The sequence below is a fragment of the Hippichthys cyanospilos genome, chromosome 20 (genome assembly GCF_059441005.1).
Source record: "Hippichthys cyanospilos isolate Australia breed blue-spotted pipefish chromosome 20, RoL_Hcya_1.0, whole genome shotgun sequence".
Classification (NCBI taxonomy): domain Eukaryota; kingdom Metazoa; phylum Chordata; class Actinopteri; order Syngnathiformes; family Syngnathidae; genus Hippichthys; species Hippichthys cyanospilos.
The window spans coordinates 10,499,772-10,512,715 of NC_142388.1; the positions used below are offsets into that span (position 1 = coordinate 10,499,772).

The following is a 12,944-nucleotide window of genomic DNA, read 5'->3' on the forward strand; positions in this document are numbered from 1 at the left end:
TCATGCTCTTGTTACTCTGTGACTAATAAGTCACTGTCTCTTCTAGCCATGTAAATAATTAGTCAACTGTCTGCAAAGAGTCATAACTGAGTTTCCTGATAGCATTATGAAGAATTTAGTCGTGTCTTTACTATACCATAAATCGTCTTCGGATCCTGCCCTATAAAAATCCTAGTAAGTAAAAAAATAAAAAAATTCTAAGAAAACAGAAAAAAAAAAAAAAAAAGTTCCACAGGTTAAAAGTAAGATGACCATAAATCCTCTCTAAAGGTTGTCCAGGTAAAATAAAACTACACTATCAGGAAGTCCTCAAATACAGATTAAAGGAAAATTTAGTATAAAAATACTGTGCAGATTAAATTAAAATGATCAAAATGTTTCCAGATGTTTGCCAGGACAACATAACTATTGCGAAACCCAAAATGCGTATCAAAATGAAGCTCCAAGTATCGATTTACTAATTGTTTTAAACAGTAGGAACCAGGGAAATTCCTAGTGGCATAAAAATGATTGACTAATGCTCTTCTGAACTAAAATTATTTTAAAACTAGTGTTTAGAGGTTCCAATATAATCCAAAAGGCAGTGTTTCTTTCTACATGTGAAAAAAATGAATCCCGCAGAACCAACCTGTGGGTGCAGAAGAAAAATAGTGTTGATTGCCAGTCCCTCAATAAGCACATTAACTACTCAAATTAACACTACTTGTTAATCACCTTATCTTTTGAAATGGCCAAAAAACGTTTTCTCTACTGTTTATTGAGGATATTTAACTCACGTAAAATCTTTTCTATTGACACAACAAATTCAACTTAAGGGAAACAAGCTTTAATTATCATTCAGCCGTTTAATTTTCTCAACCACTCTGCCTCGGTCAAATGACGCATAAAATGTTGTGTACTAGCTTAGGTACAATATGTGAAGAAACACTGATGACGCAGGGGCCAATATATGTCAAATAACGGTTCTGCAATTGCGCTGACTGAGCTGACGGGGATGACCATTGGAGAAGTCCCCCCCCACACACACACTGAAGACGCAGTTGGAAAAACCCTATCACCTCCATTTTAATTTTGATAATCAGTTGGACACTTAATTGTCCTTGAAAATGAAATGGTAACAATAATGGATGGATTGATGGATTGAGTTAACACTTTACATATTAGTATTTTTTTCAACAAACAAACAATTCCGTGCACAAGAAGCATGAGAGACATTGATGTGATATCAGCTAGTGCCAAATTGACTTATTGTTTGATATTTGAATATGAATTGTGCAAACCTTCATGACATTTTAACAACCATGACACAAATTGACTCGTTTATGAGCGCGTCAAAACAGTAATTCACAGTCAGTTACTCACAACCTGGCGTACATTTGTGGCTGCTTGCAACAACTCCAAATATTATTTTCTGCCTTGTAATGCTCAATAAACAAAGATGTGAGAGTTATAAGTTATAAGATGAAAATATAAGGTATTTGTGAGTCAAATAATACTGCCAATAATCATCATGTTGTCAAGCAAGCTAGTAGAGGTCACAAACACCTCTCGGCACCATTTACCACTATATATGTTTGTGTTGTACTTATTACTCAATATTTCTTCAGACTTATGTCATTTTGAAGTGGTTTCCAAACCCATTTCCAGTGTAACTCATTTCTTGGACATTGGAGCAGCTATATTATTTTTATGACCTTTTGTTGCACATATAAAGTAGTAAAACATTTCACACACACAAAAAAAAACATGAGTCACCATGGCAAATAAACACTTAAAAAACATCCGTTGGGGAAAAGTGACTATGTTCTCCGTTGAACTGGCGATACCATTATGTGATTCATTCTGATTCACTCACTAGGAAGGATGTGGGCAGGAGACAGGAGCTTGATTCAGCTCAGGTTCCTTAGATTTGCGGGAATCTGGAAAACCAAAACAAAACACGAGAACACCTCACATTTGGTATGTTCATTTTTCATCCATTATCCCGAGGGCTGTAAATTAATCGCAGTGAAAATTTGGAGGTAAACGAGCTAAGATGCTAACTTAAAGCAGCCACCTGTATTGAAGCTAACCCGTTAAAGTTCATTTTATCACTCCTCAAACTGGTGAGTGTACGTTTTAAACCCTGGTGGTTGCGCGTTATGAATCAAAACGACGGTTGCTATAAACATAATTCTCACTTTTATTTCTCCGGCGGTTGAGCAAAGCGAAGACGGTTGTTATCTTTGTCAATAAAAAGACTACCACTTTCTGCTGACGTCACTTACCTGGCTGCAAAGGGGCGTGGCTTTCCTTTGAATCAAGCTCTCGTTGCCTTCAGCATCCTACCCCCACTTCTCACGAGAACTCCACCAAAGCGCTACAAGGTTCCAAATCCAGGTAGGACGTTTCTTAAACTGTTTTAAACAATAATAATATTGAATAAAATCTGATTATATTGCGTGTTTTGTCCTCTACGTCTGTGTTAAAGAAGTTAATGTTTAATTTACTCCTTTTCGCAACAACAAATCGAACCGTAGCACAAAAATGCAATATGTTAGGTTTTGTATTTATTTATATATTTTTTTAAGTTGTAGGTGACAGTGTCATGGTATTTTCTTTTTTCTTATACCGGAGTTGGCTGGAGCCGTTGTCCCCGATGTGCGTTAAAGCTTAGGAAAAATCAATTAAAAATAACAAGCGTACGCATGAGAGTAAAAACAAACAAACAAAAAACGATTATTCTTTCTGTGATCTTTTGGAGTTTGGGTTAATTAGAATAGAATTTTAGCATTAAGGCCAAAAGAGACGCAGGCTCACAATTCACAGTACTACACATTCGTTTTAAATCATTTGCCCATAGTTATCAGAACAAATGTATAATAATTATTATATTAGTCTATTTTGAGAGGATGATTGAGTTTTTAGCATTTTCCTGACTTCCAAACAACAGATTTGTGCCCCGTGAAGCACTTTCGTGTCCCTGCACGTCATGCATTCCAGAGCGGAATCCTCCCTGATCCTCCTCCTCCTTCTTGTTTCCCCTCATTACCTGCCTCCCCCCGAGTTTTTCATCTCTTGCTTAGAATATTAATAAATGTTCAGTAGCAGAGTAGACACATGAGGTTACAGTGACATTAAATGGACCAAGAAAAATCATAATAATACAGTACTGAGAAAAATTGTATTTATTTTTGCATTGGATTTAGTTTCTGTTTTTGTTCAGACTTTGTAAGTCTTTTTTTGTTCATTGTGGCCTCAAGGTTGTAATGTTTATGAGCTGACAGCCATATTAATATTGATGTTGTCACAGGAAGTTGGGAAACATCGTAGTGTTTTGTCCCAGCTGTTGCCCAATATTTCCATAGAATCAAAACACCGTAGTTTAGTGGAATTCCCCCAAGCAAGCACGTCATTGTCATTTTAATTGGCTTTACTGTATCTACATTTTTATTGACTTTGAGTATTTGTATATCATACACATCTAATTGTAATTTTTGTATGCATGTTTCATTTCATATCCTTGTCTCTGTTGTATGTTCAGAGCTATGATCACAGCAGCCGAGTACGGGGAGACGTCATGGGAGCTGCAGGTGCACGTGGACCAAAAAGAGAGCGATGAATCCATGCGCTTCAAGCTGCGTGTGAAGGGTGACCTGCACATCGGTGGCCTCATGTTGAAGCTGGTGGAGAAAATAAGTAGGTGTCAGATGCTTCTGCAGTTGAATGCCATCTGCTTATAAACCTTGTAGTACTGTTTGCCAGGCCGCACCTTTGTTTGGCCTGCATTGCTCCACACTCGAGTGCCATTGTTTTTAACCACAATTGCTCATGTTACCCCAGGGCACAAAGTTCATCCGGGATCTAATCTGCTACACGGGCTTTTCTTCACAGAATAGCTCATATGGAGAACACTATGCTGTTTTGGTTGTGTTCACATGTTTTAGCAATTATCTCCAAACATTTCTAACATATTTAGAAGCAAATCTCTTCAATGTGTGGTGCTTTTATTTGTAGAGGCTCCCCAGGACTGGTCAGATCACGCCCTGTGGTGGGAGCAGAGGAATTGCTGGCTGCTCAAGACCCACTGGACATTGGACAAGTATGGAATTCAGGTAGGACATGAAAGAAAATTAATAGGATTGTACATCCATGGAATATAGATATACCGCAATGTGTACTTTTTTTCTGTGTAATACCTTTAAAAGGACATGCAACATCTAAGCATTTGTCAGCAGAAAAATCAATCAGAATATAGTAATTTGGCATCAGTGCTATATTGCAAAAATAGAAGTCAAGTTAATCCAGAAAATAGTTTACAGGGGGAAAAGGATCACACATAAACACAAAAAATGCCATGAAAAAACATAACAACCAGTGTTTGGAAGAGTCATTTAAAAAATAATGATTTTTTTTTTTAAATTAAAAAAAAAATCTCCCAGAAAACATTTGATAATGGTACAATATGTGCAGTTTTATTTTTTCCATTCTGCCTCATTAGTTTTTTATTTATTTATTTAAATCCACCTTTATTTTATCCACCTAAATTATTCAATAGTCCCTCCAGGATTCCACAATTGTGGAATTTACCACTAATTTCAAAGCCCCCCATGGAATTCAAACCAGTTTGCGGAATATCGTGTGAGGTGCAGAATATACAGCACAGCACACCGTATTACATTTACAGCTTGATTTCAGTGAACTCAATTCACTGACCGATAGACTGGATAAAATGCTGTTGTACTATGTTCATTTTTAATCAAATCAAATTTTTTTCCCCACAAAATTCACATTGCATTTTATGAAACTGATTTGTGTAAACATTCACGATTCACTATAAGGAGTTAATCAAATTTGCAAACACTCACTACCATTGGCACCTTAGCTGAGTAAGACATGGATATTTCAGTTTCTGTGATTATGATTATGATTACTAGTACTTATTCAGGTTTTTATGTCATCCCATATACTCAACTCTCCACAAAGGCTGATGCGGACCTGCGCTACACCCCCCAACACAAAAGCCTGCTTTTGCAGCTGCCAAACATGAAAACCATTAAAATGACTGTAAGCTTCTCCTGCGTGGTCTTCAAAGCCGTGGCAGAGATCTGTCAAATCCTCAGTGAGTGTATCCTCCCTAATCTTTTTTTTCTCCTTCAAATTTGGTTGAATTCATCTTAAATTGTCTTCTTGTTGTCAGACATCAGGCGGTCTGAAGAACTCTCCCTCCTCCAGCCTCCTGATGATCCCTCCAAGAAGAAGAAAAAAAGAGGCAAAAACTCTCAAGTGGAGGATATCTGGGACATTGATTTAGTCAGCGGTGGGCCAGGGGGCTCAGGTACTGGAAAAATACACCTAAACGCTCTGGCCCAAATACAAAATCTTTTACTTTACACCCGAAACATTGCCACCAAATCCTTAACCTTGCACCCTACTGTCCTAACCTTAATGTCTCAAACCTAACCTCAACCCCCCATTCATAACCCTTAACCTTACTAGCCTAAACCAAAGTCCCAAACCTCTGGAGCCACATGAAGACACTTCAGGGGGTTTCTGCAGCCACCACTAAATCAGATGTAATACCTTTTATGCTGTGGCAGTAACAGTATTTTTTTTTTTTCAAATTAAGAGGAAAATAAAATGAAGCATGAAACAATTCATTGGTAAATTGTGTTATAGTGACTAATTTTTCTCATTTTTTTTCTCATTTTTCAAATGATTTGTATAAACTCGAAGACATCAGTTTCAAATTCTTCAACTTGATTAAACACGCTAAAATCAATCAAAATCAAATAATGATGTAGTAATTATATTCCTTTGTTAATGCTATATGCCACAACTTTCTGTCAAAGGGGATAGGACCAATAGTTTAGAACATTTTTCAAGATTCAAGACCCAACCATAACCCGAACATCCTAAGAGTAGCCCTAATTGCAACCCTAACATAATTAACTCAAGCTCAAGCCTGACTCACATTATGTACTGCATTGTGTATCCCTTCTCCTCAAACAAGGGCCCATGTGCAGCAAGACCATGACGGCCACTTACGACCCAGAGAACGGGATGCCAGTGTCGGCCACCAGCCTGTGGTTCGGGGAGAACCCCCTCGCCGACTGCCAGCCCAACCTGCCGCCCGCCGAGCTGGCCAAGCTCTACCAGCCTCTATCTTTGGAGGACAAAGCCATCAGAAATGCTGGGTAGAAGACCTCATATAGCATGACTGTATATGATTTTTGCTCTACCGCTATCCATTTTGAACTACAGTGCATGACGTGTCATTGACAGGTGGCTGGACTCTTCGCGTTCTCTCATGGAGCAGGACATTCAAGACAACGACAAGCTGCTGCTGCGCTTTAAGTACAACGTCTTCTTTGACCTCAATCCCAAAGTAAGTCAGATGCAGTGCTGAAGCCTGTTAAATTTGTTTTCAACCATTTGAACAGTCTGAATGATTATGCAAAAAAACAACAACAACAACAACAACAAAAACAAAGCCTTTTCCATGGGGTCATCCGCGCCCCCTCCCTAACATCACCTCACGCCCCTCTAGGGGGGGGACAGAAGGTATTAAATATTATTCAAAGAACACTTTGGTGTCTCAGACTTTTATTTTGTGGCACTTTGATCTAGTATCAAAAATAATGTAGCTAATTCTACTTAATTCATGCAACCTTGTTACCCTAATTTTAACCCGGTTACCATATTATTATAATTGAAAACAATCTTAAATTTCTTAGCTCTAAGGGGTTAGACTCCTTTTCCTTTAAAGGGTTTGTGCAGCCATATGCAAACGTTGTTTGAATAAATAGTGTACAATAAACGAAATTGGCAAAGTAAAACATACGTACTATTTTTTTTAATTTAGGTGAGACAGCTTTTGAAATACGTATAAATACATTTAAATCAAGTCATTTGTGAAATCAGTTTATTATCATGACAGAATGGTACTTTGGGTAATGGAAAAGGAATTATGTTTCGGAAATCAATTATGTACTTTTTTCAGGTTGCTCAGTGTTGGTAACGGTGTTGCATCAAGTACTGTAAACAACAAATAAAACATGTACTAAAAATTGCACGATTGATCTGAAAGTTGAGCTAATCAAGCCTATGGTAGTTTATTACCTATTATTGATGATTATATAGCAGAAAATCAGAAAAGTGAAGAAAAGTTATTTTTCAAGAATTATTTGAGCCTAAATGTCCTCCAATTCTGGAATGTCCCACATCATTAGTCTAATCATTAATAATGGGCTCAAAATTACCTGTGTATTTGATGACTTTATCATTTGGAATTAAGTAAAGAAAAATTCCGCCACAGGGCTGCACAAACCAACCTGGAGGGCTTGATTTGGCCAAAAGGCCTTAGGATTTGTATTACCGCCTTATCCTTTTGGTAAATGAATGCATGTTTGTTACGTTTCAGTACGATGCAGTGAGGATAACGCAGCTCTACGAGCAGGCTCGCTGGTCCATCCTGCTAGAGGAAATCGACTGTACTGAGGAGGAGATGCTCATGTTTGCGTCGTTACAGGTGAATGTTGACAGGATCGCACGTTGAAACGGGGTTCATATGATCGTAAGGCTCGAAAGAAGCAGTTTTACATTGCTGTTTGTGACCTGCATTTTTGCTAAAGCAAGAATCAAACACCTGCCTTTTGAACCACAGTTCATTTGTGGTCAGAAATGGCAGGTTTTTTCAAGGGAAAGAAGAAAAGAAGAAGTAAAAAAGAAGACACTATTTAATTAGAAAGTTGCTCCTCACATTGAGTCAATGATTCGCAAAACAGCTCTGCGAAAAAATAAGTATTTTGAGCCTTGTTATCGGAAATTTCTGTTTGTTCAGGGATGTTTCATTTTCAGTGAAGAAAAGTGTGTGACAATGACAGTGAGGAAAAAAAAGTATTGGGACGAACTACAATATCAATGCATAAGGGGTCGGTTAAAATTCCTTTTAATGTTATTTTTTACATTTTTGTCCATTTTGCTATTAGTGGAATGACAACTTGTCTGAATATTTTTTTGTGCATAGACTGCAAGGATTCTCTCCTATACCTTCTGGTTCCAAGGTCTCCTTTGCAGGGGAGAATTGTTAATGTGGTCCCATTCATAATCCTTCATCAAAGAAATTAACAAAACTCAAATGAATTTAACTATATTTCCCCATGGTCGCATGCACAGTGTCTTTTAACTGCATTTCTGTGAACAGAGAGAAGCGAGTTTCCAAAACTAAAGTTTGGTTGCTATTATTATGATCATTCAAGAATAAAAACAAATATATATGTATTAGTGGTTTTAATTGTGACTGAAATCAGACACCATGAGCCACGGTACTGTTTTTTTTGGAAAATTTAGCCAACCGGTGTTTCTTGCTCAACCTTTTTGTCTTTGATGACCTTCACGCGTCCTCATGAAATACGTCATTGGTGCTAACCATCTCTGCGTGACACCATGAAGGGAAATTATAATAAAGTGTCTTATCTGCCAGAAGCTGCTACCTCAGCACTCCTAAAACTGATGATATGTGTCGAAGAAGGAAAGGAATCAAACCTTCTCAGCTGGACACGTTTATATACACAATTCCATCATGCGTTACAAAGCTCATCAAATCAACTGAACGCAGAGTGAATTAGCATCCTTTTCCAAGCTTTCTGGACTTTTTTGTTTTTGTCTTGTCTTTGTAGTATCACATCTGTAAACTGACCATGTCCAGTGAGCCAGTGGACCACTCCAACGAGCAGGAAATTGATGAAGTCGAAGCCGCCCTCTCCAATCTGGAGGTGACGCTAGAAGGTGGCGTCTCGGACAGAATTCTGGTAAATGTATTTCAGAGCTGTCATTTAATCTTTTGGAGTAAAAAAACAGCAGTGGGGTTTTACCAATGGGCCTCTTTTGATTGCGTGTCTCAACTTGGCCAGGATATTAGATAATTGACACGTGTTTGTTTCAACCCCCAGGAAGACATTACAGACATTCCAGAGCTGGCAGATTACCTCCGCCTTTTCAGGTAAAAACCCACCTGGATAAGCACCTATTGTCTTTTTCTCTCTTATCACTGTCAAAATTCCATCTATGGCTGAAAACCACAGATTAAAAAAATCCCCAGATTAGACTGCCGACATTTATAACGGTCATACAAGTGGGGTACAAACTATATAAAGAAGAATATAAAGATACCCACTTTCAACAGTCATACGAGTACAAAAATATTAACGATTGTTTTAAAAAATATATATTAAACTGAAAATATATACAAATGGATATACAATTGTAAAAATTGATTAAGAAATCTTTCCCAACTCAGACCTAAACGACTGACATTGCGGCCTTACAAAGAATACTGGTTTGTATTCAAGGACACCACCATCTCCTACTACAAGAACAAGGAATCCGCCGTAGGAGAACCCATTGAGCAGTTTCACTTACGAGGTAACTTGTGATTTCAAGGATTCATTCCTGATAAATACGAATACGATATCTTAATCTAACGTTGCCACATTGTTCTCAGGCTGTGAGATCGTCCCTGATGTCAATGTCACGGACAAGAAGTTCGGCATCAAACTCCTTCTGCCAGTGGCGGATGGTATGAACGAGGTGTACATCCGATGTGACAATGTAAGCTCTTTTGCTAAATCAGGCTTATGTCACAGGAATAAGTTTTGAGTTATTGATGAAAATACTCTACATCATTATGACAAACATGTTCATTTTCAGGTTTCTTCAAAAATAACCTCCTTAATGTCCCTATTTTAATTTCCCAGCAGCACAAATCTTTGAATTGTAGTTGGAAGTTTATGAAACATGCATTTTAAGCACTTTCAAACAACCACGGCTGACCAAAGTCCTGTACAGAGAAATAAAAACATGGTAAAAACAGACACAACTGCTCAAGGACATAAAACGCTAACTCTGATAAGACAAATGAGTAAGGGTCAAAAATAGAATAAAATGAAGGATAAAAAGAATAACATAGCGAATAAAAATGATAGGGATAAAACAATTATATATATATATATATATATATATATATATATATATATATATATATATATATATATATATAAAAGACCTCCCTTTTCTACCATAATAAAAAGTTTATTATGAACCATGGTTTTGTGGCTACAGGAAACGCAGTACGCCAAGTGGAAAGCGGCATGCATTCTGGCTTCGAAAGGCAAGACCATGGCATACAGCTCATATAAGTCGGAGGTGCGCAGTATTCAGTCCTTCTTGCAAATGAAGAGCCTGGCACCCCCTCCGGGGCAGGCAGCGCCTGACCTGGACGCCATGGAAATGAACGCAGAGTGTTTCGTCTCGCCACGCTACGCCAAGAAGCACAAGACAAAGCAGGTTGGTGGGCGGGGCTAGCACTCACACTTACACATTCAATCAAAGATTTTGCATCAAGTGAAAGCAACTGATTCAACTCCTGCATAGCTAAAATTGAAAAACATACCGACTTTTACATGTGCTTGAATAAGATTTTGGAATAAGAATTGGCTAGAGTTGTGGTTTACTATCTAAAGGGTGACATTTATTATTCACAGGAAGTTTAAGTATAACCTTTATTTCCCAACACTGATAGACATTGATTGTTCTTGTATCAAGCTCACAGCACGTATCCTTGAGGCCCATCAGAACATAGCACGCCTGTCCCTCATGGACGCAAAGATGCGGTTCATCCAGGCTTGGCAATCCCTCCCGGAGTTTGGCATCAACTACTATATCGTCAGGTAATTTGTTAGGCAAATAAAAGAGAAATGTCACTCATGAGTCATCATTCAAGAAGCCCACATTATTGTAACAGGTTCAAGGGCAGCAGGAAGGACGAGATCCTCGGCATCTCGTACAATCGCCTGATCCGTTTTGACATGTCCACCTGCCTGCCTGTCACCACGTGGAGGTTTGCCAACATGAAGCAGTGGAACGTCAACTGGGAGATAAGACAAGTGAGTTTTGACAAAATAAGATTAGACAAGTGAGAGTTTGAAGTGACTGTTTTAGCGTTGTTTTTTTAGCAGTTCACAAGAGACGTTACATTGGAATTTATATAGATTTTGTCCAAAACTTTAACAAAGTCCATTACAAAGTCCATCCATCCATTTTCTATGTATGCTTATCCTCACTGGGTTCAGGCAGAAGGCGGGGGACACCCTTAATGTGTTGCCAGCCAATCGCAGGGCACACTGAGATTAACAACCATTCACGTGCCTATTCACAGCTAAGGACAATTTAGTATTTCCAATACATCTGCCATGCATGTTTTTGGAGTGTGGGAGGAAGCCGGAGTGCCTGAAGAGAACTCGTGGGCTCAGGGAGAACATGCAAACTCCACACAGGAAGGCTGGAGCCCGGTGGATTTCAACTCGGGTTCCTAAACTATGAGGCGGACGTGCTAACCACTGCGCCACTGAGCTGCCACTTTAACCAAATTCCATTCAGAAATTCAAACCCTGAGCTCAGTTTCATTTGGCACAATGAAATTTGGTAGGAGTATCTGTCTCGAGCAGACCCACAAAAAAGTCTCAAGGTATCCAAGCTATAAAACAAATTGGATATCTTTTTAGGCTCAATTTGCCAATTTTCCAGTACTGATTTATGATTATTATTTTTTTCAGGGTTCCCAAATTTGAATCACGTATACTAAACACAAGGACAATTCTAAAATGCAAGACAATATTTTGCCATACTTGAGCTTAGCACTGCAGCAAATGATGATTTGCTATGAAACATAGAACTCTAATGAGTTCTTTTAAATGCCAAGGTAAAATTTGTCTATAATGAGTGAACCCACAAGGACTTTTCAAGAAGCTATTCCATCCACAAACATAATATCTTCCATTTTGTTTAAAACTGATGATTTAAAGTGTCTCCCTCAGAGTTAAAAAAAAAAATCCAGTAGACCCACAAAAAGTCTAAAAAACCAATACTCTTAAAAAAAATCAGGAATTCTGATACCGTGGTCCGAAGAGGCGTTTTCATAGTTGATTTTATTTGAGGGGTTCAAATTCGTTGAGATGACTTCTGCATTTAACTCACTATACAAAATGGATTAGAACTCACAAGCATCCCCCACAAGAAAAGTCTACAATAGAAGAAACAGTGCAACTCGTCTGCCAAGGTACCCCGATTGAGAATAACAGCTCCATTTTGTATAAATGCAGGTGACCATTGAGTTCGACCAGAATGTGACCATAGCTTTCTGCTGCCTGAGTTGCGACTGCAAAGTGGTGCACGAGTTCATCGGTGGCTACATCTTCCTCTCGACGCGATCCAAGGATCAGAATGAGACCCTAGATGAAGAACTGTTCCACAAACTGACCGGAGGCCAAGAATGAGACAAGACAGATGACACAGTCATACAGGGCACAGCACATATGGAGCATTGATACATTTTTCATTTTTTAAACATTTTGATGAAACATAGTTGGTCCATGCCAGGGAATCAAAGAACTGAACAAATCAACAATGTCATGAATTTTCAAGTTGTTATTTATCTTTTTTATAAATCTCTTATCTTTTGTAGCGTTTTGATCTACAGTCAAGGCAAAACCTTGTTTATGTAAATAATCTCAAACTGTGTATGGAGGAAAAAAAACATTGTAAGATTAAATTTCTTTTGATGTCTTTATTACCTCTTTGTGACTTCCTTGTTGTCCTTAATTGTCTCTGCAGTGTATGGCCACATAAAATGTAAAAAGTGATGTTTGGTTTGTTTATGCACAGTTTAACCTTTAAATCTTAAATTTAAAACAAGATTTAAGGTCAAATTCATTTTCATTATTACGGGTCAAACCACTGAGAAATATACGTACTGTATTCCAGTAGCTATTTATTAAAATATTTGATGCTTTTGATTATTTTATCTGCCATCCAAAAAAAGTCGCAGTAAGTACTCTTGTACAGTAAGTGGCGGTATGTGTCTGATCGTTGCTTGCAATCCGCCAATGATTGAAAGAGAGAAACAT

The 12,944-nt window shown here is 38.1% G+C and overlaps 1 protein-coding gene across 3 annotated transcripts; it reads left to right on the forward strand.

Moving 5' to 3' along the window:
- The first annotated feature begins 1,804 nt into the window (after window positions 1-1,804).
- Window positions 1,805-12,610, forward strand: fermt1 (FERM domain containing kindlin 1). Of its 3 annotated transcripts, none has more exons than XM_088403257.1 (17): window positions 1,805-1,959; window positions 2,321-2,379; window positions 3,524-3,678; window positions 3,997-4,094; window positions 4,966-5,101; window positions 5,180-5,317; window positions 5,993-6,176; window positions 6,265-6,367; window positions 7,403-7,510; window positions 8,661-8,792; window positions 8,934-8,983; window positions 9,281-9,405; window positions 9,485-9,591; window positions 10,102-10,326; window positions 10,585-10,709; window positions 10,784-10,925; window positions 12,141-12,610. In XM_088403257.1, the coding sequence occupies exons 1-17, from the start codon at window positions 1,864-1,866 to the stop codon at window positions 12,312-12,314; spliced, it is 2,157 nt and encodes a 718-aa protein (XP_088259383.1). In that variant the 5' UTR covers window positions 1,805-1,863; the 3' UTR covers window positions 12,315-12,610. The 3 variants fall into 3 exon arrangements, with proteins under 3 accessions (XP_088259383.1, XP_088259385.1, XP_088259386.1); XM_088403259.1 differs by having other exon boundaries at window positions 1,868-1,959; window positions 2,280-2,379; XM_088403260.1 differs by lacking the exon at window positions 1,805-1,959 and adding an exon at window positions 2,063-2,105.
- The last annotated feature ends 334 nt before the right edge of the window (window positions 12,611-12,944 follow it).